The sequence below is a fragment of the Cherax quadricarinatus genome, chromosome 35 (genome assembly GCF_038502225.1).
Source record: "Cherax quadricarinatus isolate ZL_2023a chromosome 35, ASM3850222v1, whole genome shotgun sequence".
NCBI lineage: Eukaryota > Metazoa > Arthropoda > Malacostraca > Decapoda > Parastacidae > Cherax > Cherax quadricarinatus.
In genome coordinates this window covers 17,605,383-17,630,480 of record NC_091326.1, presented here as the reverse complement: position 1 = coordinate 17,630,480, position 25,098 = coordinate 17,605,383, and the positions used below count along the sequence as shown (strand labels likewise).

Here is a 25,098-nt window from a genome sequence, read left to right as displayed (position 1 = left end):
ATGTAATAGAATATTATGTGTAGGTGGGATGGCCTGGTATGGTAGCCCGGCTGACTACCATACATACCACACTTGATTTCTTACAATAAATACTACTTGTCTCACCCTAGATTAAGACTATAAATAGTATTTTAAGGTAATTAACGAGTGCACTATGTGTGCATTGTAATTTTTTATTGTTTTTTGATGCTTAGTTCTATTGCTAACTTAATACATGTATATGTTAGTGTAAACTTGTTATCTAGTATTTGTATGCATTTATAAGTGGAAAAAAAGGGTGTTCCACTTTACGGCGATTTCCGCTTTACGGCAGTAGCCTGGAACCTAACATGCCATATAAGTGGGGCCCTACTGTAGTTGTTTACATCTGTAGGGTAACCACCTTTACGTATTGGTGTAACCCTTGCTGTCTTGAGTAGTTTCGGGAAGGTGCTAGTTTCTAGTGACTTGTTAAAAAGTAATGAAATAGCATGTGAAAGAATATGGGCCGCTCGCTTGTTTTTTTTTTTTTCCCAACAAGTCGGCCGTCTCCCACCAAGGCAGGGTGACCCAAAAAAGAAAGAAAATCCCCAAAAAGAAAATACTTTCATCATCATTCAACACTTTCACCACACTCACACATTATCACTGTTTTTGCAGAGGTGCTCAGAATACAACAGTTTAGAAGCATATACCTATAAAGATACACAACATATCCCTCCAAACTGCCAATATCCCAAACCCCTCCTTTAAAGTGCAGGCATTGTACTTCCCATTTCCAGGACTCAAGTCCGACTATATGAAAATAACCGGTTTCCCTGAATCCCTTCACTAAATATTACCCTGCTCACACTCCAACAGATCGTCAGGTCCCAAGTATCATTCGTCTCCATTCACTCCTATCTAACACGCTCATGCACGCTTGCTGGAAGTCTTGTACAATAATTATAATAACAGATGGCTTCAAAAGGCCATCACTAGATTGCAGTGATTACCACAACAATATAAACCCTCCACTCAAACTTCTCACCAACCTAAACAGGACACATGACCACAACACAAGTCACAGATCTCTCTTTGATATACCTCATGTCCATATCACACTGTGTAGAAACTCTATGCACATAAAGGGCCCCAAAATATGGAATTCATTACCAGATGATATTAAAGTAACCCAGTCTGAAAATTAATTTAAAACTCTTCTCAAAAGCCACTTAATCACCCTAGACTAAATGCTAAATACTCAGTACACACTTACTCACCTATGTACTCCCACATCATAACTGAAACAATCACTTTGAACCTTTTATCTATTGTTGACAGGAATATAATTGAATCATTGTTTTCACAAAAAGCATTTTCGAATATAAATATATCTTTGTCTTGTACAAATTTTGATTCATTTATAATTAATATTCTACTGTACAACTATGAAATAATTACTATCCTACTGTACAACTATGATATACTCCTTAGTGTTAAGTAGACTGTAAGCCAATAATGTTAAGTTGGCCCATAATGCCTAGGCATAATAGAGGCTTTCTTTGCATTGCAACCCACTATTGTAAATACAAAATCCCAATGTACTGTTTGCAAAGACAAAATAAATAAATAAATAAAAATAAAATAAATAAATGCAGGAGCGGTTGTGGCCGCCTCCACCTGTCACAATGACATTTTATTCATTCTAGAGTATATATTGTTTATTATGTCATATTAAATGAAATGTGATAGATAAATAAGCCAGAGAGATGATATTAACAAAATTATTCAAGGAGTATTTTGTCCTGTCTCCCAACTCTCATCCGCCACCGATACCACTACATGACATATTTTATTCATGCTAAAGTATATATCAGGTATCTATGTTATTTATATGTTTATTATGTCATATTAGACGAATTGTGATAGATAAATAAGCCGTAGAGTTGATATTCGGGAAATTATTAAAGTATTTTGTCGTACCTGGAATTCCAAGGGAACGGATTAATTCCATTTCAATTAATTTAAATGAAGAAAATTGACTCTCCAAACGAGCAAATCCAGATGCAAGCAAGGTCATGGAACGGTTTAAACTCATAAGTAGAGGTTCCACTGTATTTGCTGTTTGGAGGGACATCTAAACTGTTGTATCTTCACACCTATGGTAAGACAGTGATAGTGTGAATGATGGTGAAAGTGTTTCTTTTTCGAATCACCCTGCCTTGGTGGGAGACAACTAGCATGTTAAGAAACAAAATACCTTTAGAAGATGGAACAATAATTGTCTCCAGCAATTTGTGATGATTGTCTGAAACACTGTCAATCAGTTAACTGATACTGAACAATCTTAAAATTTTAATGGAATCACCACTTATCTATTCTACAGTATTAACTGAACAGTATAAACTTACCATATAGCCATAATATTGAGCATCATATCCACCAGCAAGATGACCAAAATTAGCAGGCATATTGGTGTTAGGGATGGGTTCAATATCCATTATGTCACGGTATGTTTGAGCGAACAGTGACTTCGTATCAGCCTGACCTCTTGTGTGAATAGTTTGGTCAAACGTTGCTAAAATGATCTGCCTTAAATTGAACCCGCCTGCATTTGCTTTCCGAGACTTTGCTAGCTTCTCAACTATTTCATCAGGAAGTGTGGCACTAGTCTTTGAGAGTAAAAAAGAAAAAAAATTTGAGATAAATGTTAAGTAATTTGCAGTACATGCACTAACTCCTATTCAACAATGATGAATCATTGATAATTAATGTTGCATAAAAAATAAATTTTTCACAATATTTTTATTTAGAACCTATTCTCTCTGCTGTATATTATTTTTAAGTTCAGCATCCATTAAAAAAAAATAAAGAGGAGGGCTAGAAGGAGGAAAAGGAAGGGGAAGGGGAGGGTTGGAAGGAGGAAAATGAAGGGGAAGGGGAGGGTTGGAAGGAGGAAAAGGAAGGGGAAGGAGAGGGTTGGGAGGAGGAAAAAGAAGGGGAAGGGGAGGGTTGGAAGGAGGAAAAAGAAGGGGAAGGGGAGGGTTGAAAGGAGGAAAAAGAAGGGGAAGGGGAGGGTTGAAAGGAGGAAAAAGAAGGGGAAGGGGAGGGTTGGAAGGAGGAAAAGGAAGGGAAAGGGGAGGGTTGGAAGGAGGAAAAGGAAGGGAAGGGGGTAGAAAGGAAATAGCAAATTCTGAGTAAACAAATAAACCATACCTGATAATGTCCAGACATAAGGGAAAGGGGCTCCTTCTCCCATACCCAATTTTCCAACATCTGTGAAGGAGCCTCGAGGAAATCTCTCTCTACACGCGTTCCAGCAAACATAGAGAAGGTAGCCCGTGAACAGATGTGGTGCATGACATGACCAAACTCGTGGAAGTATGTCTCTACCTAAGACATAGGGAAATACATTTTTCATCTCAATATCATGTTCCATGAATTAATTCAGAACTGATTATCTCTTCTGAAATGCAAATTACAACTAAATATAAGTAGTCAAAGAACAAAACAAGAACTCTCTCCCTCCATGAAGGTAACTCAGTTGCCTTCTTGACCACTAACACTGCTAATGAATTCAATGGCTCCTTTTCCTCCACTGGAACCAGGCTAGTGAGTGACATTCCTGTGACCCAATTCAATATTAAAAACTTTCTTGCTGGCAACTATCCTAATTCCTTGTACTTTTATGAATCTCTGCCACAGAAGTTGACTCCATAATAAAGTCATTCAAAAACACAGGAAGGAATCAACCTGAAATTGAAAGCACTTCAAGTATTGTTACTAGCCATTACAATTTTATTTAATAAATCACTTTCAGAAACTTTTCCAAGCATCCTCAAAATAACGAGAGTAGCCCTAACCCAAAAAGGTGGAGATCCCTCCAACAAATGATTAAAGACCAATTTCAAACCTATCAATATTATCAAAAATATTTTAAAATATACATACAAATATTTTCATACAAGCAAGCACAAAATTCTCTCCATGTCAATATTTCTTCAGAATCTTAAAAAAAAAAAAATAAATTCCATAAGAAAAATACCAGCAATCTATAAAGCACCTGAAACAAATGAATACCCAGCTGAAATATTTAGTGACATATGTAAGTTATTTGAAACTGCTGACAAAGGCTTCCTCTTAAGACTGAAGTATTATGAACCCATAAGTCACTACTACTATAACTAATGTTACTTTGTAACATACTCCAATAAGTAAACATAAATGATTCTACCTCATCAACTCTATCAAGAACTACTGGTATTACCCAAGGCAACACTCTAGGTCCTCTCCTGTTTTTTCTCTATATCAAGTGTCCTCTAACAACTCAAACAATAACAATTTTATTTTCATTTTTTTTTTCAACAAACTGGCCATATCCCACCAAGGCAGAGTGGCCCAAAAAGAAAAACTAAAGTTTCTCTTTTTAAATTTAGTAATTTATACAGGAGAAGGGGTTACTAGCCCCTTGCTCCCGGCATTTTAGTCCCCTCTTACAACACACATGGCTTATGGAGGAAGAATTCTGTTCCACTTCCCCATGGAGATAAGAGACAAGAACAAGAACTAGAAAGAAAATAGCAGAAAACCCAGAGGGGTGTTCATATATATGATTGTACATGTATGTGTAGTGTGACCAAAGTGTAAGTAGAAGTAGCAAGACATATCTGAAATCTTGCATGCATACGAGACAGAAAAAAAGGACACCAGCAATCCTACCACCATTTAAAACAATTACAGGCTTTCGTTTTACACTCACTTGGCAGGACGGTAGTACCTCCCTGGGCAGTTGCTGTTTACCAACCTACTGCCTATATATGTATAATGTTTCAGAAGAAACCAAAAATTTTAAATTCAAAATGTAACTCAAAAAAACACTGTCTAAATTCCACTTTAGTTACATTCCTTGACCATTATTTCATTCCATAAGCATACTAATTGTTTTTCCATTACAATCAACACACCGTATGTGCATGTGCACTTGCTTATATGTGGTTGCAGGGGAGAGTGTATATGTATGAGAGAGAAAAGATAGTGAAAGTGAAAGAGAAAGAAAAAAAGGAGAAAGAATGGGAGAAAGAGAAAATGATACCTGGCATGGATATACAAACAGCTGTTGTGTGATGAGTGCATGAGGGAACACTCCTCCCTGGCTGACCACACACACACACAAACACACACAAACACACACACACACAAACACACACACACACAAACACACACACACACACACACACACACGGATAGCGTTCCGATACCTCAGTAAGGAATCGTTCAAGACTCTGTATACCATTTATGTCAGGCCCATACTTGAGTATGCAGCACTCACTCTCACTCACTCTCTCACGTTCATTCACACTCGCCCACTCGCACTATCACACACACACACTCTCTCTCTCCTCTCTCTCTCTCTCCTCTCTCTCTCCCTCTCCTCTCTCCCTCTCCTCTCTCTCTCTCTCTCTCCCTCTCCTCTCTCTCTCTCCCTCTCCTCTCTCTCTCTCCCTCTCCTCTCTCTCTCTCCCTCTCCTCTCTCTCTCCTCTTTTCTCTCTCTCCTCTTCTCTCTCTCTCCTCTTCTCTCTCTCCTCTTCTCTCTCTCTCTCCTCTTCTCTCTCTCTCCTCTTCTCTCTCTCTCTCTCCTCTTCTCTCTCTCTCACTTCTCTTCTCTCTCTCTTCTCTCTCTCTCCTCTTCTCTCTCCTCTTCTCTCTCTCTCCTCTTCTCTCTCTCTCCTCTCCTCTTCTCTCTCTCTCTCTCCTCTTCTCTCTCTCTCTCTCCTCTTCTCTCTCTCTCTCTCCTCTTCTCTCTCTCTCTCCCTCTTCTCTCTCTCTCTCTCTCCTCTTCTCTCTCTCTCTCTCCTCTTCTCTCTCTCTCTCTCCTCTTCTCTCTCTCTCTCTCCTCTTCTCTCTCTCTCTCTCCTCTTCTCTCTCTCTCTCCTCCTCTCTCTCTCTCCTCTTCTCTCTCTCTCTCTCTTCTCTCTCTCTCCTCTTCTCTCTCTCTCTCTTTTTTTTTTACACAGGGTTTGACAAGGTTAAGGATCCCTAGCTTTATTGACAAGCTATTTACAGGTTAAGGATTCCTAACTTTATTGGCAAGCTAAGAGCTGTTACCTACATCAGCTCATTTGAAAGCATTTTTATTGTTATGAGACATACAAGTAGGGAACAGGATGAAGTTGGAGCCATCTGTGGGCCAGCATTTTCATTTGATCAACTGACTATCTCGTTGACATCATTATGCTGTACGAATGTGTTCCATACTCGAGTCATCCTGGGTATATATGATCTCAGATGGAGTGATGTTCTGGAGAAGGGCACAGCCAGAGTGAAGTTGCTGCTTTCTGCCCGTCTTGTGGCATAAAAGCTTGTTTCACGCTGTCCTCGCAGTGGATCCAAGTGTGGTATTTTGACAATATTGGCCTTGTACATAACAGTAAGGCCACCCACATCCCTCCTATGTTGAAGGCTCTGCTGAAATGACAGATCTCTCTCTCTCTCTCTCCTGCATAAACTTACTGCAATCTCTCACACTTTTTCTTCTGAGATGACCTCGCATCGTGAAAGAGAAAGCTTCAGGGAGGGGTGAGCCTTTTTCCAATTTCAGGAAATTAAAATTGAAAAATGCTGGAAAAAATTCTTTCTTACTGAAAAATAGTACAAAATTCTGGCAACATTTTGATGTAATCTGCGTATTTCTAAGTATATTTTTCATTAAATGTATTTTTTTGTTGCTGCTGTCAGCAAAAATACATGTTGGCAATTAGTGTTTTTTTTTCCCTCCAAAAATTATGATTTTTATGATTGTTTCATTTTAAATACTCTACATGGCATCTTCTGTGCTGGCTAGTGTGTGGAGCACGGTGAGTCCCTTAGTAGCCGGCAGGCTGTCAACAAGCAAGGATGGGTGCAACACGCTCAGATTTGGCGTGCCGTAACCATAGAGTTTCACACCAAACAAAATCAGTAATAAATCAGAACATAAGTAATTGACATTGCAATACCTCTCCTGCGATAAATATTAATAGGATTATCATGATTTTTGCAGACGTTATTGAGGAATGATGGTTCTACAAACACCCACGGTGGATTTGTGATACTGCTTACAGCTTTATTTTTAATGATCTTTTTTGTACACAAAAAAAAAAAATAAAAAAAAAATTACTAACTTCAACATTTTTTTATGGAATCTACTAACATTATCGCTAAAGTGTCATGGGTCACTATTAATCTAGCCTTTATCTTTCATCCGATGTCAACTAGAGCATTGTACATCTTCCCAATTTAGTAGAAAAAGGAAAGTCCTAGGACCCTTAAATTGTGCAAAATTAATTTTTTTCTACCTAACTTGAAGGCTAACAGTCAAAACAAATACAGACTATACATTTTTTATGCTGCTTAATCCACTGTCACAATCCCATTGAAATCTGATTTAAAAAAAAAAAAAGTGGGTGATTCTGCTCGCCCTTCCCTTAACTTCATTATCTGGTTACTGTTCCATGAATTATTGCAGGGTCTGTAGTTATACAACAAGCAGCCTGGCACATCATAAGTGCATGGGTTAAAATTAAATAATTAACGTTAAGCACTAAGCCCAAGCGAGTCATTTAACCCAAGACTGTTTTGGAATTCTTGGAAATTCGTTCTTAACTGCACTAGGCTTTAAAATGAATTACAGTAACAACGGCAAGACGACAGACTCTTTCAATGTGGAATCTTTTTTTCCAGAATCACTGCATGTTAGAATGAGTCAATGAATTTAGCATAGTCAGAACTTACCTCTGAGTGATCCAACAGTGCTGGTTTATCTTTGGTGGGCTTCGTGAAGTTGCACATCATTGCACATACTGCAACCTGCAAACAAAGTCCAAAGCCTTTTAAAAAAAATTGACTATGGCCTTACAATTTTACTTAAGATTTCATACCATTCACTTCTCTTACAACCCCATCTATAAACATGTGTGTGACATCACACATCCTTGTCTAAGGCCTACTTTTTCTGGGAAATAATCTCCCTCTTTCCTACATACTCTAACCTGAGCCTCACTATCCTCATAAAAACCCTTCACTGCTTTCAGTAACCTACCTCCTATTCCATACATCTGCAATATCTGCCACATTGCTCCCCTATCCACAACGTCATATGCCTTTTCCAAATCCATAAATACCACAAAAACCTCTTTACCCTTATCTAAACACTGTTCACCTGTATGTTTCACTGTAAACATTCAGTCTACACACCCCCTACCTTTCCTAAAGCCTCGTTCATCTGCTATCCTACTCTCCATCTTACTCTTAATTCTTTCAATATTAGATCTACCATACACTATACCAGGTGTATTCAACAATTTTTTTTTTCTCAAGAAGTCAGCCGTCTCCCACCGAGGCAGGGTGACCCAAAAAGAAAAAAAAATCCCCATCATTCAACACTTTTACCTCACTCATACATAATCACTGTCTTTGCAGAGGCACCCAGATACAACAGTTTAGAAGTCCCTCCAAACTGTCAATATCCCAGACCCCTCCCTGAAAGTGCAGGCATTGTACTTCCCATTTCCAGGACTCAAGTCCGGTTAAATCTATAATAACCGATTTTCCTGAATCCCTTCACTAAATATTACCCTGCTCACACTCCAACAGCTTGTCAAGTCCCAAAAACCATTCGTTTCCATTTATTCCTATCTAACACGCTCACACACGCTTGATAGGAGTCCAAGCCCCTCACTCACTAAACCTCCTTTACCCCCTCCCTCCACCCTTTTCAAGTATGACCCCTACCCTTCCTTCCTTACCCTAAAGATTTATATGCTCTCCAAGTCATTCTACTTTGATCCATTCTCTCTAAATGACCAAACCATCTGAACAACCCCTCTTCAGCCCTCTAATACTTTTAGTAACTCCACATTTCCTACTAATTTCCACACTCTGAATTCTCTGTATAATATTTACACCACACATTGCTCTTGGACAGGACATCTCTACTGCCTCCAGCCACATCTTCACTGCAGCATTTACAACCCAAGCTTCACACCCATATAAGAGTGTTGGTACCAATACACTTTCATACATTCCCTTCTTTGCCTCCATAGATAACAGTTTTTTGTCTCCACAGATACCTCTACGCACCACTCGCCTTTTTTCCTTCATCAATTCTATGGTTAACCTCATCCTTCATAAATCCATCCGTTGACACATCAACTCCCAAATATCTGAAAACATTCACTTCTTCCATGCTCCCTCTTTCCAATGTGATATCCAATTTTTCTTTATCTAAAACATTTGATACCCTCATCACCTTACTCTTATCTATGTTCACTTTCAACTTTCTACCTTTACACACACTCCCAAACTCGTCTACTAACCTTTGCAACTTTTCTTTTGAATCTCCCATAAGCACATTACCATCAGCAAAATGTAAATGTGTCAACTCCCATTTTACACTTGATTCCCCATAATTTAACCCCGCTTCTCTCCCCAACACCCTAGCATTTACTTCATTTACAACCCCATCTATAAATATATTAAACAACCATGGTGACATTACACATTCCTGTCTAAGACCTACTTTTACCGGGAAGTAATCTCCCTCTCTCCTATGCACCCTAACCTGAGCCTCACTATCCTCATAAAAATTCTTTACAGCATTTAGTAACTTGCTACCTATTCCATACATTTGCAACATCTGCCACATTGCTCCCCTATCCACTAAATCCGTACATGTAATGAAAACTTTCCTACTTTTATCTAAATACTGTTCACATATATGCTTCAATGTAAACACTTGATCTACACATTCCCTACCCACTCTAAAGCCTCCTTGCTCATCTGCAATCCTACTCTCTGTCTTACCTCTAATTTTTTTCAATATTAATCCTACCATACACTTTACCTCAGTAAACTTATTCTCCTATAATTTTTACAATCTCTTTTGTCCCCCTTCCCTTTATATAAAGGAACTATACATGCTCTCTGCCAATCCCTGGCTACCTTCCCCTCTTTCATACATTTATTAAGCAAAAATACCAACCACTCCAACAAAATATACCCCCTGCTTTTAACATTTCTGTCATGATCCCATCAGTTCCTGCTGCTTTACCCCCTTTCATTCTACATAATGCCTCATACACCTCCCCCACACTCACATCCTGCTCTTCTTCACTCCTAAAAGATGTTTCGCCAGCTCCCCATCTCAGTTTTTAACTGACAAATCCATTCTTTCCCTAGGCTTTCTTAACTTGTTTATCTCACTCCAATTTTTTTTTTCTTATTTTCAGCAAAATTTCTTGCCAGTGCCTCTCCCACTCTTTCATCTGCTCTCCTTTTGCACTCTCTCACCACTCTCTTCACCTTTCTTTTACTCTCCATATACTCTTCTTACAATACTTCTGCCCTGTAAAAACCTCTCATAAGCTACCTTTTTCTCTTATCACACCCTTTACTTCATCATTCCACCAATCACTCCTCTTTCCTCCTGCACCCACCCTCCTAAAACCACAAACTTCTGCCCCACATTCTAATACTGCATTTTTAAAACTATCCCAATCCTCTTCACCCCCCCCCACTACCTATACTTGCATCAGCCCACCTTTCTGCTAATAGCTGCTTATATCTCACCCTAACTTCCTCCTCCTCCCCTAGTTTATACACTTCCACCTCTCTCTTACTTGCTGTTGCCATTTTTCTTTTGTCCCATCTATCTCTTACTCTAACTGTAGCTACAACTAAATAATGATCTGATATATTCGCTGCCCCTCTATAAACAAGTACATCCTGAAGCATACCCATCAACCTTTTATCCACCAATACATACTCTAACAAACTACTTTCATTACGTGCTATATCATACCTTATATACTTATTTATCCTCTTTTTCATAAAATATGTATTACTTATTACCAAACCTCTTTCTACACATAGCTCAATTAAAGGGTCCCCATTTTCATTTACCCCTGGCATCCCAAATTTACCTACTACTCCCTCCACAACATTTTTACCCACTTCAGCAGTGAGATCCCCAACCACAAGTACTCTCTCACTTGGTTCAAAACTCCCCACACACCCACTCAACATTTCCCAAAATCCCTCTTTCTCCTCAACAGACTTATTCCCCTATAATTTTTGCACTCTCTTTTGTCCCCTTTGCCTTTATACAAAGGAACTATGCATGCTCTCTGCCAATCCCTAGGTACCTTACCCTCTTCCATACATTTATTAAATAAAAGCACCAACCACTCCAAAACTATATCCCCACCTGCTTTTAACATTTCTATTTTTATCCCATCAATCCCAGCTGCCTTACCCCCTTTCATTCTACCCACTGCCTCACGAACTTCCCCCACACTCACAACTGGCTCTTCCGCATTCCTACAAGATGTTATTCCTCCTTGCCCTATACACGAAATCACAGCTTCCTTAAATTCAGCAACATTTAACAATTCCTCAAAATATTCCCTCCATCTTCCTGATATCTCTAACTATCTATTTAATAACTCTTCTCTCCTATTTTTAACTATCAAGTCCATTTGTTCCCTAGGATTCCTCAACTTATTAATCTCACTCCAAAACTTTCATATTTTCAACAAAATTTATTATCTCACCCACTCTCTCATTTGCTCTCTTTTTACATTGCTTCACCACTCTCTTAACCTCTCTTTTTCTCTCCATATACTCTTCCCTCCTTGCATTACTTCTACTCTGTAAAAACCTCTCATATGCTAACTTTTTCTCTCTTACTACTCTCTTTACATCATCATTCCACCAATAGCTCTTCTTCCCTCCCACACCCACTTTCCTGTAACCACAAACTTCTGCTGAACACAAACACTACATTCTTAAACCTACCCCATACATCTTCGACCCCATTGCCTACACTCTCACTAGCCCATCTATCCTCCAATAGTTGTTTATATTTTACCCTAACTGCCTCCTCCTCTAGTTTACAAACCATCACCTCTCCCTTATTTGCTGCTTCCATTTTCTTTGTATCCCATCTACCTTTTACTCTCACTGTAGCTACAACTAGAAATGATCTGATATATCTGTGGCCCCTCTATAAACATGACATCCTTAAGTCTACTAAACAGTCTTTTATCTACCAATACATAGTCCAACAAACTACTGTCATTATGCCCTACATCATATCTTGTATACTCATTTATCCTCGTTTTGTTAAAATATGTATTACCTATAAACAAGCCCCTTTCTATAAAAAGTCCTATCATTTATACCTGGCACCCCAAACTTACCTACCACACCCTCTCTAAATGTTTCTCCTACTTTAGTATTTAGGTCCCCTACCACAATTACTCTTACTTGGTTCAAAAGTTCCTACACACTCACTTAATATCTCCCAAAATTTCTCTCCTCTACACTCCTCTCTTCTCCAGGTGCATACACACTTATTATGACCACTTTTTGTATCCAGCCCATATTTTAATCCACAATTTTTGGAATTTATGCATTTACATTCCCTCTTCTCCTTCCATAACTCATCCTGCAACATTATTGCTACCCCTTACTTAGCTCTAACTCTCTCAGTTACTCCTGACTTAATCCCATTTATTTCTCCCCACTGAAACTCGCCCACCCCCTTCAGCTTTGTTTCGCTTAGAGCTAGGACATCCAATTTCTTTTATTCATAACATTAGCAATCATCTCTCTCTCTCTTCACCCACACTATATCCACACACATTCAAGCATCCCAGTTTTATAAAGTTTTTCTTCTTCTCTTTTTTTAGCATTTTCTACAGGAGAAGGGGTTACTAGCCCATTGCTCCCAGCATTTTAGTCACCTCATACAACACGCATGGCTTATGGAGGAAAGATTCCTTTCCACTTCCCCATGGAGAATAGAGGAAATAAAGAAGAACAAGAACTATTAAGAAAAAGAAGAAAAATCTAGATGTGTGTATGCATATACACCTACCATCCGACTTACGACCGAGTTCGGTTCTGAGAAACCGGTCTTAAGTCGAAATGGTTGTAAGTCAAACTTTACTACTGAATATCAACAAAACATTTTTGTAATGGCTATTTTATTGTTTTATTTTGGTATTTCATGTTTTCCTTTACTTTTTATGTTGTTAGTACTGTATTTTATACTGTAAGGTTTAGGATAAACACTGTGTACAACACAAATAGTTGTTTATTTCCCAGAAATTTGGCATAAAAAACACGGTCATAAGTCAAGTGGTCGTAAGTCGAGCAGGTCGTAAGTCGGATGGTAGGTGTATATGCATGTGCATGCCTGTGTAGTATGACCTAAGTGTAAGTAGAAGTAGAAAGATATACCTGTTATCCAGCATGTTTATAAGACAGAGAAAAAAGACACCAGCAATCCTACCATCATGTACAACAATTACAAGCTTTCATTTTACACTCACATGGCAGGACAGTAGTACCTCCTTAATATCTTTATAAAAATACGTTAAGATTATCTCACCTGTCGATCCCCATTAGCAGCAACACAGGAAGGCTGTAGAGGAAAAACGGCAGCATGTCCGAACTTTCCATCACGTGGGTAAAGGTCCAAATAGAAATAGCCTAGATGCTCCCCAGTTTTTGAATCATTCACACGATACTGGAGAAATATATCAAGAGTAAACTCTTTAGAACACAGTGCTTCCCAAACTCTTTCTAATTTCTTCATACAAAAATTTAACTCATTCTACAACACTGCACTTTCTATTTTGCTCAACCCCTAAACTGTCCAAACGTAGATCTACGTTTGCTTGCATAGAATGTAGATCTACTTTTTTTTTACGTGCTTTCAAATGGAGAAAATCAAGGTCGGAGCGCTACGTGCGTAAACATAGATCTACATTCGGACAGTTTAAGGGTTAAAGACAAGGATAAATATTAAAAATATATAAAATTTACTGAATTAGTAAACACGATTAGAATATTGCTCAGCATTATATATACAGGGAAATCAGTTTTCATATAACAAAAAATTATAAATAGACACTAACATGAGAGTACTAAGATACAGCCACATACAATACATAACTTACTAATTTTACATCTTCATGCCATGTATCTGCATCAGACTCCTGAGTGAAATGAAGCCCCAGCAACGTTTGATAGATATGTAACAATCCACTAGTAACTTTTTCTAGAGGAAAATACTGCCGCACCTGTTGAAACAGCGTGAAATGCCACACCCTATTATAAACAGTAAAGACCAATAAAAATGTAAAATAAAACAAATACATAAACATTTTGTTTTTATCTCAATGGCCATCTCCCACCAAGGTAGGGCGACAAAGAAAAAAAAAATCACCATCATTAATTTAACAGCTGTCTTTTGAGAAGTGTGCTGAGATCACAGTCAATACTCCTCCCCAAATTGCAGTGCAAGCCCTTCCCACCTCCAGGACTCAGTCCAGTTAATTGGTGATACTAAATCCCTTCATAAAAGTTAGCTTACTCACACTCCAGTATTATGTCCATTAAAACCACCCTCCAACTATTCTGAGACAACCCCTACCCATCTTACCTTCCATTCCATCTCACTTGTTACCCCTGATACATTATACAGTGGAACAGCCAAGGGGTGGCTGTTAACCACTTCACTGGCCGTGCCATAGTACTACGGCTTTGAGATCACTGTCAGCACCATAGTACTACACCATGAGCTCAGCTCACTCAGATAAGCTGTGAGTGGTAAATTTAGGCCTAGATATGAAAGAATGGGTCTATGCAGTAAGTGTGCACCATATAAAAAATCCTGCATCACACAGCACATAAAAAAATTGCAACTGTTTTTGGTTTAAAACAGCTACTTTGCAATGTAATTAAATATAGTTTATATGGTTGTATTCTCAGTTTCTTGGTTACATGTGATGGAATGGAAATATATTACAGAAATGGAGATGATTCCGATTAGTTTCACGATTGAAATTTTTTTTTTTTATTATTATCACACTGGCCGATTCCCACCAAGGCAGGGTGGCCCGAAAAAGAAAAACTTTCACCATCATTCACTCCATCACTGTCTTGCCAGAAGGGTGCTTTACACTACAGTTTTTAAACTGCAACATTAACACCCCTCCTTCAGAGTGCAGGCACTGTACTTCCCATCTCCAGGACTCAAGTCCGGCCTGCCGGTTTCCCTGAACCCCTTCATAAATGTTACTTTGCTCACACTCCAACAGCACGTCAAGTATTAAAAACCATTTGTCTCCATTCACTCCTATCAAACACGCTCATGCATGAAATTAAGTTCAAAGTAGCAGAAATACTTGATTTTTGCCAATATTCAACAGTAAACAAATCAGGTTGCTCATGCAATACATGTCCAATTGGTGGGTCTAATATGCATTCACGAATGCACTGATATTATTTATACAATTATTACAATATTGCCTAACAGTATATCATCTTTTATGTCCATGTAAAAAAAAATTCCTTGTAAATAAAGTCAAAATGAAATTTATGTGAAAAGCCTAGGAACATAACTAATGAACAGAGATGATGTTATTTATGCAAGAATGCCTGCATTGTTTATTCTGGACCCTATTTGAAACTGGAATATTTTGAAATTTTTGTGAAACTGGCCAAATTACCAATTTCTGATCACTTTATTGGATAGGTGAAATAGTTGACTGGGCAATTTCTTGTGTTCAATCGATAAAATGGAAGACACATTAGCAAAATACCTAAGAATTTGGTCGACTGAAACAATGTATTTGGCCTAAAATAGGATTCAAGTGGGTAAAATTGCCGATGCATAAATATCACCGACAGCAAAATTCATGAAAGCATATTTTCGTCAATTTTCCATCAAATTTCAAACATTTTGTTTTACCTTCAGAAAAAGATTCTCTACCATTTCATAAGAAAAAATTTTTTTTTTTTTTTGACAGAGTGGACAAGTTTCAGATTGGGGTCTGGACATTCATGATGTGCTGATCATGAAGCTGAGCTCCTTTAGTTTTATTATAATGTAAACATTCTTAGGTCTTTTTTTTTCTTTTTCTTTTTTTAACACATCAGCCTTTTCCCACCGAGGCAGGGTGACCCAAAAAGAAAGAAAAACCCAAAAAGAAAGAAAAACTTTCATCATCAATCAATACTTTCACCATCACTCACAATCACTGTCTTTGCAGAAGCACTCAGACACGACAGTTTAGACATCCCTCTAAACTGCCAACATCCCAAACCCTTCCTTTAAAGTGCAGGCATCGTACTTCCCATTTCCAGGACAAGACTCGACTTGACTCAAGAAATCGTAATGACACGATTGCAAACAAACCATACCCCGGCCGGGATTGAACCCGCAGTCATAGTCTCTCGAAACTCCAGCCCGTCGCGTTAGCCACTAGACCAGCTAGCCACAATAAGATTCGTCCAACTAGGTATTTTTCTACACCATAGGAAGGTTAGCACAGGCACCACTGTGACCACAAATGCAAGTTTTTACAGACGAATCTCCAGCTAGCGTGGCCGTGACGAACTCTAGCTCAAGTCTGGCTAACCGGTTTTCCTGAATCCCTTCACTAAATATTACCCTGCTCACACTTCAACAGCTCATCAGGTCCCAAAAAACTATTCATCTCCATTCACTCCTATCTAACAAGCTCACGCACGCTTGCTGGAAGTCATAGCCCCTCGCCCACAAAACCTCCTTTACCCCTTCCCTCCAATCTCTATGGGGATGACCCCTACCCCTCCTTCCCTCCACTATCAATTTATACACCCTACAAGTCATTCTACTTTGATCCATTCTCTCTAAATGATCAAACCACCTCAATAGCCCCTCTTCAGCCCTCTGATTAATGCTTTCAGTAACTCCACACCTCCTAATTTCCACACTACAAATTCTCTGCATATTTACAACACACATTGCCTTTAGACACAACATCTCCACTGCCTCCAGCCACCTCCTCTCTGCAGCATTTACAACCCATGCTTCACACCTACACAAGTGTGTTGGTACCGCTATACTCTCGTACATTCCTTTTCTTTGCCTCCATGGATAATCTTGTCTCCACAGATACTTCAATGTACCACTCACCTTTTTTCCTTCATCAATTCTGTGGTTAACCTCATCCTTCATAAACCCATCTGCTGACATATCAACTTCCAAATATCTGAAAATATTCACTTCTTCCATACTCCTCCTCTACAACGTGATATCCAATTTTTCTTTATCTAAATCATTTGATACCCTCATCACCTTACTCTCACCTATGTTCACTTTCAACTTTCTACCTTTACACACACTCCCAAATTCATCCACTAACCTTTGCAATTTTTCTTTAGAATCTCCCATAAGCACAGAATCATCAGCAAAAAGTAACTGTCACTTCCCATTTTGCATTTAATTCCCCATAATTTAATCCCACCCCTCTCCCAAACACCCTAGCATTTACTTCTTTTACAACCCCATCTATAAATATATTAAACAACCATGGTGACATTACACATCCCTGTCTAAGACCTACTTTTACTGGGAAATAGTCTCCCTCTCTTCTACACACCCTAACCTGAGCCTCACTATCCTCATAAAAACTCTTTACAGCATTTAATAATGGTGACGTGTACTTAGCTCGAGTGGTGACGTGTACTTAGCTCAGTGGTGACGTGTACTTAGCTCAGTGGTGACGTGTACTTAGCTCAGTGGTGACGTGTACTTAGCTCAGTGGTGACGTGTACTTAGCTCAGTGGTGACGTGTACTTAGCTCAGTGGTGACGTGTACTTAGCTCAGTGGTGACGTGTACTTAGCTCAGTGGTGACGTGTACTTAGCTCAGTGGTGACGTGTACTTAGTTCAGTGGTGACGTGTACTTAGCTCTGTGAAGACCTGTTTGTGTGCTCTCTGTGAATCTGAACCAGGATGCCCTCTCTTGAGCAGCTTTACCAGCAGCTGAGAGAAGAACTCAGAGTTGCTAAACTGGAGATACGGCGATTAACGGAGGAGAACAAGAGGATTCGTAGTAATCCACCTGTTGTGAGTCCCCAGGTTAAGAGGGGAGCTTGGTCAGTGGCCGGGCAACATGGAACCAAGCTGAAGATTAAGAAAACGGTTGGAGAGGCAGAAACAACGAGAAACCAGAAGACTGCCGTGGAAACTTCCAACTCATTCTCGGTGCTACCTGACGAATGTGAGTGTTCTACTGGGAATGCCACAACGAGCACCAAGGAAGCATTGGCAGACGTGAGTGAGACATCCCTAGAAACCCCAACGAAGACCATCGAGAACGTCATGACGAATTCTACAAGTGGTGTAATGCTACCTGGCGAATGTGAGTCGACTACTCGGAGCATCACTACGGACGACGCCAAGGAAGGTAAAAACATTGTTGTTGTTGGGGATAGCCAGATTAGGTACATGGATAGGGCATTCTGTTTGAAGGACAGGACTAGGAGGCAGAGAGTATGTTTTCCTGGGGCTGGGATGAAGGATATTGTTAGCCGTCTGGATGACATCATGAGAGGTAATGGGAGCAATCCTATTATCTGTCTCAGTGCTGGAGGCAACGATGTTGGCAGACGTAGGAGTGAGGACCTGATTAGCAGGTATAGGTCAGCAATAGAGATAATTAGGAAGAAGGGTGGGAAACCTGTCATATGTGGCATTTTGCCAAGGAGAGGAGTTGGAAATGAATGGTTGTCCAGAGCAATTGGTGTCAATTGCTGGCTGGACAAATACTGTAAGGAAAATGCGGTAACATTCGTTGACAAATGGGACCTCTTCTATGGCAGAAATGACATGTATGCCAGGGATGGGGTTCACTTGTCTAGGTGTGGGGTGGGAGCACTGGCCAACGCAGTGGAGGGAGCTGTTAGGTCTTTAAACTAGGAATAGTTAGTGGTATGGGTTTTGGCGGGAAAACTGTGAAGTCGCAGGGTAGTAACATGAGTACTAGGAGAACTAGTAATAGGCAAAATGAGGAGGATATTGGAAAGCCAGTGGCACTAATTGACAATGACAGTAATAGGTTTAGTGGAATAACAGAAAGGAGCAGGAAGGGTAAAGAGATAGGAGGGTCATTAAATATTTATTACACAAATAGTCGCAGTGCTAGGAATAAGATGGACGAGTTGAGACTAGTTGCCAGTGCAGGTAACATAGATGTATTTGCCATTACTGAGACGTGGTTTAATTCAAAAAGTCGGGACATGCCTGCAGAATGTCACATTCAGGGTTTTAAATTGTTCCAAGTAGATAGAAGTATCGGGAAGGGAGGTGGGGTGGCATTGTATGTCCGAGATCGCTTGAACTGTTGCATAAAAACGGGTATTAAGTCTGAAGTAACACATACAGAGTCTGTTTGGATAGAATTTTCAGAGGGACATGAAAAATTAATTTTAGGTGTGATATACCGTCCCCCAAATTTAGATAGGGACCAGGGGAGACTACTATGGGAGGAAATTGTTAGGGCCACAAGGCACGATAATGTAGTAATTCTAGGAGACTTTAACTTTAGTCATATTGACTGGAATTTCTTGACTGGGAATTTAGAATCATACGATTTCTTAGAAGTAGTTCAGGATTGTTTTTTGAAGCAGTTTGTGACAGAACCTACAAGGGGTAATAACCTGCTTGACTTAGTTCTGGCAAACAATGAATCCCTTGTTAATAATTTAGAAGTTTCAGAGGAACTGGGTGCTAGCGACCACAAATCAATTACATGCAGAATTGAATGGAAGTATGATAGTAGGGATAACTCAGTAACAGTCCCAGATTTTCGCTTAGCAGATTACGATGGGCTTAGAGAACACTTATCATCTGTTGACTGGGGTAACGAAGAGAGCTATCAATATGACAGTTTTCTGAACACATTACATGCTGCTCAAAGAACGTTTATCCCTTATAAGGAAATAAGATCAAATAGAAATGACCCAAAATGGATGAATAATAGGCTGAAATATCTACTAGGGCATAAGAAAGGAATTTATAGGCGTATCAAAAGAGGCGAGGGTCATCTTATGAATCAGTATATTGACATTAAGAGGGACATTAAAAAGGGGATAAGAAAAGCTAAAAGGGACTATGAAATTAAAGTTGCTAGGGATTCTAAAACTAACCCAAAAAGTTTTTTCCAGGTCTATAGAACAAAAGTCAGAGATAAGATAGGTCCCCTTAAAAATAACTATGGGTATCTTACTGACAAAGAGAATGAAATGTGCTCGATTTTAAATAATTATTTTCTCTCGGTTTTTACACAGGAAGACACTAATAATATTCCGGTAATTAATTTTTATAGTGGATCAGAAGAAGATAAATTATGTAACATCACAGTCACTAGTGAAATGGTTGTGAAGCAGATAGACAGACTGAAGCAAAATAAGTCACCGGGTCCTGATGAGGTTTTTTCAAGGGTTCTAAAGGAATGCAAAATGGAAGTCTGTGAACCATTAACTAATATTTTTAATTTATCTCTTCAAACAGGTGCAGTGTCTGATATGTGGAAGATGGCTAATGTAATTCCTATTTTTAAAACAGGGGACAAGTCGTTACCGTCAAATTACCGCCCAATAAGCCTGACCTCAATTGTAGGCAAATTACTAGAGTCAATTATAGCTGAGATTATAAGAAGCCATCTCGATAAGCATAGCTTGATTAATGATACTCAGCATGGATTCACAAGAGGCCGGTCTTGTCTAACTAATTTATTAACTTTCTTCAGTAAAGCTTTTGAGGCTGTTGACCACGATAAAGAATTTGATATTATTTACTTAGATTTTAGTAAGGCATTTGATAGAGTTCCGCACCAAAGACTGTTGAAGAAAGTAGCAGCTCATGGCATTGGGGGAAGGGTGCTCTCGTGGATCGAATCATGGCTCACAGACAGGAAGCAAAGAGTGTCCATAAATGGGGTTAAATCCGAGTGGGGATCAGTAACAAGTGGCGTTCCACAGGGATCAGTCTTGGGCCCGTTGTTGTTTATAATATATATCAATGATCTTGATGAAGGAATTACTAGCAAATTCGCCGATGACACGAAGATAGGTAGGATAATTGATTCAAACGTAGATGTTAGGGAACTTCAGGAGGATTTAGACAAACTCTACTCTTGGTCAGAAAAGTGGCAGATGCAGTTCAATGTAGATAAATGCAAGGTTCTGAAGCTCGGGAGTGTCCATAACCCTAGCACTTATAAGTTAAATAATGTAGAACTTAACCATACAGATTGCGAAAAGGACTTGGGGGTTATGGTAAGCAGTAACCTTAAACCAAGACAGCAATGCCTAAGCGTACGTAATAAGGCAAATAGATTACTGGGATTTATATCAAGAAGTGTAAGCAACAGAAGTCCAGAGGTCATACTGCAGCTTTATACATCATTAGTAAGGCCTCACCTAGATTATGCAGCTCAATTCTGGTCTCCATATTACAGAATGGACATAAATTCGTTAGAAAACATTCAGCGTAGGATGACTAAATTAATACATAGCATTAGAAATCTTCCTTATGAAGAAAGATTGAAGACTCTTAAGTTACATTCACTTGTTAGACGAAGAATGAGGGGAGACCTGATCGAAGTGTATAAGTGGAAGATAGGTATTAATAAAGGGGATATTAACAAGGTCTTGAGGATATCTCTCCAAGAGAGAACCCGCAGTAATGGATTTAAATTAGATAAGTTTAGATTTAGAAAGGACATAGGAAAGTATTGGTTTGGAAATAGGGTAGTTGATGAGTGGAACAGTCTACCTAGTTGGGTTATTGAGGCTAGGACTTTGGGTAGTTTCAAATTTAGGTTGGATAAATACATGAGTAGGATGGGTTGGATTTGAGTGGGACTTGCACATCAGAGCTTATTTCTTGGGTAGCATTGAAAATTGGGTAGGTCAAATGTTTGTTAGTGGGATGAATTGTAAAGGACCTGCCTAGTATGGGCCAACAGGCCTGCTGCAGTGTTCCTCCTTTCTTATGTTCTTATGTTCTATTCCTTTCTTCACTGACATTTGAAAGTTCCTGAAAATATTCCTGCCATCTACCAAATACCTCCAGCTCCCCATATACTAACTCCCCTACTCTGTTTTCAACCCTTTCAGGGTCAGTCCCGTACATGTACAGCTTAACAGCCAGGGTCGGTCCCGTACTTATACACCAAAATTCTAGTGCCTTCAAATCTGGCAGGCTTACGTAAGAAAGAATGGGTCTGCATGATCAGTGTGTGCAGTATAAAAACAATCCTGCAGCACACAGTGCATAATGAGAAAAAAAACTCCGACAGTGTTTTTGGTTTAAAACAGCAACTTTGCAGTGTACAGTGGTCCCTCAATAATCGTCCGGCCTGAAAGTCGTCCATTTCGGAAATACAGTAGTCCTGTTTTTTCGTCAAAATATTGATTCGGAAATGGTCCGGTAACTCGCTAATAGTCCTTCGTCCCGGAGGCGTACTCACGGTCTGAGCCACCTCCAGCCGCCTTGGCCTTTCCTTCCCAGCCAGTGTGCCATTGTTTACCAGTGAGCGACAGTCCCCTCACGTGCTCCAGCGAAATATTTCATATTTCATTTATTTTAGTGCTTGCAAGTTATTTAAGTGCTAAATAAGCTACCATGGCTCCAAAGAAAGCTCCTAGTGCCAAGCCTTTGGTAAAGAAGGTGAGAAATACGATTGAATTTAAGAAAAACATCATTGAACAATATGATAGTGGTGTACGTGTGGGTGAACTGGCCAGGATGTATAACAAACCCCGTACATCATAGCCAAGAAAAAGGAAATCATGGATGCTGTTGTTGCAAAGGGGGTATATATGCTGACAAAAATGAGATCACCAGTACTCGAAGATGTTGAGAAGTTGTTATTGGTGTGGATAAATGAGAAACAACTAGCAGGAGATAGTCTTATGACGTCGCTTATTTGTGAAAAGGCTAGGCAGTTGCATGACGATTTGGTAAAGAAACTGCCTGCAACTAGTGATGATGTGAGTGAATTTAAGGCTAGCAAAGGCTGGTTTGAGAGATTTAAGAAGCGTACTGGCATACACAGTGTGGTAAGGCATGGTGAGGCTGCCAGTTCGGACCACAAGGCGGCTGAAAAATATGTGCATGAATTCCAGGAGTACATAAACAGTGAAAGACTGAAACCTGAACAAGTGTTCAATTGTGATGAAACAGGCCTCTTTTGGAAGAAAATGCCAAAGAGGACCTACATTATTCAGGAAGAAAAGGCGCTGCCAGGACACAAGCCTATGAAAGACAGGCTGACGCTCATGTTCTGTGCTAATGCTAGTGGGGATTTCAAAGTGAAGCCATTACTAGTGTACCATTCTAAAAATCCCAGTGTGTTCAGGAAAAACAATGTTATGAAGAGTAAATTGTGTGTGTTTTGGAAATCTAATAGTAAGGCATGGGTCACGAGGGAAATTTTTGTACAGTGGTTCAATGAAGTGTTTGGCCCTAGTGTGAAGAATTACCTCCTGGAAAAGAAATTGGATCTCAAGTGCCTCCTAGTAATGAACAATGTACCTGCTCATCCTCCAAACTTGGATGACCTAATTCTGAAGGAGTTTGGGCTCATCACAGTAAAGTTCTTGCCCCCGAATACCACTCCTCTCCTCCAGCCCATGGACCAGCAGGTCATTGCAAGCTTTAAAAAACTCTACACCAAAGCAATGTTTGAAAAGTGCTTGAATGTGACCTCAGACACTCACTTGACCCTACGAGAATTTTGGAAAGAACATTTCAGTATTCTCCACTGCGTAAACCTTATAGTTAAGGCTTGGGAGGGAGTGACTACCAGGACTTTGAACAATGCTTGGAGAAAATTGTGGCCAGATTGTGTCCACAAGAGGGATTTTGAAGGGTTTGGGGCTGACCCTGATGAGCCTATGTCAGTTGTTAAATCCATTGTGGCACTGGGGACTTCCATGGGGTTGGATGTGAGTTTGGAAGATGTGGAAGAGTTGGTGGAGGACCACAACGAAGAGCTAACCACTGAGGAGCTGCAAGAGCTTCAGCAGGAACAGCAACAGATCACAGCTCAGAATCTTGCTGCAGAGGAGGAGGAAGAGAGATGGAGGAAGGTGCCTTCTTCAGAATTTAAGGAGATTTTTGAAATGTGGGGTAGGATGGAAAGATTTATGGAGAAACATCACCCAGAGAAGGATGTTGCAAGCCATATCGGCAATTTGTACAGTGAGAGTCTTGGCCCAATTTAGGGAGGTTTTAAAGAGAAGCCAGAAACAGAGCTCTCTGGACAGTTTTTTTGCGAGACAGGACTCCAGTTACTCTCAAGGTGGTCCTAGTGGCATTAAGAAACAGAGAAGAGAAGTAACCCCAGAAAAGCAATTGGTACCCGAGGTGTTGATGGAAGGGGATTCCCTTTCCAAACAGTAATTCATCCAATCAGTCTCCTTCTCCAGTCTTCCATACACAAAGAAGAATCGCCAATAAAGGTAAGTGTTATTCTGTTAATGTTTAATTCATCATGTGCCGCTGTATTTTTTATGTATTATATCTATATTTCATGTAAAAAAAATTTTTTGTTTTAATACTTCTGGGTGTCAGGAACGGATTAATGGAATTTACATTATTTCTTATTGGGAAAATTGATTCGTAAATCGTCCATTTCGATAATAGTCCCACTTCCAGGAACGGATTATGGACGATTATTGAGGGACCACTGTATTTTCGTATGGTATTTATGGGTGTATTCTCGTTTTCTTGGTCTCATTTGATAGAATGGAAGATATATTACAGAAAGAGAGATGATTTTGATTGGTTTCACGATGAAAATTACCTTGAAATCGAGCTCAAATTAGCAAAAATGTTCGGTTTTTGCTGATGTTCAGGAGTAAACAAATCTGGCGAGTTTAATATTCTTTCACAAGTGTGCTGATATTATTTATACCATTTTTACAATAATCCAGTAGTCTGCATAACAGTAAATCTTCAATTTTTTGTGAGAAAAATTCAAAATGGAAAGCAAGAGTAATTTAAGAGGGGCCTGGAGACGTGACTAATGAACAGAGAAAATATTATTTTAGTGCCAGGAATGTCTGTCTTCTTTATTCTGGACCCTATTTTCAAATTAGCATCCTTTGAAATTTTGTTGAAATTATCCAAACTGCCAATTTCTGATCACTTTACTGGGCAGCTGAAATTGGTAAATGGGCAGTTTTTGTACTCAATTGATAGAACAAATGGAGTTCTAGCAAAATAGCTAAGATTTTAGTCATCTGGA

The 25,098-nt window shown here is 39.4% G+C and overlaps 1 protein-coding gene across 3 annotated transcripts in view; it reads right to left on the bottom strand.

Moving 5' to 3' along the window:
* Positions 1-2,372: 2,372 nt before the first annotated feature.
* Positions 2,373-25,098, bottom strand: part of LOC128695031 (thimet oligopeptidase) — a gene marked incomplete at its 3' end in the record, with an annotated part of 205,504 nt that continues 182,778 nt past the window's right edge. For all 3 annotated transcript variants that reach the window (XM_070091414.1, XM_070091413.1, XM_070091412.1), the window contains 5 exon segments: positions 2,373-2,633; positions 3,178-3,354; positions 7,733-7,807; positions 13,395-13,532; positions 13,966-14,088. In XM_070091414.1, coding sequence (XP_069947515.1) covers positions 2,373-2,633; positions 3,178-3,354; positions 7,733-7,807; positions 13,395-13,532; positions 13,966-14,088 — 774 coding nt within the window.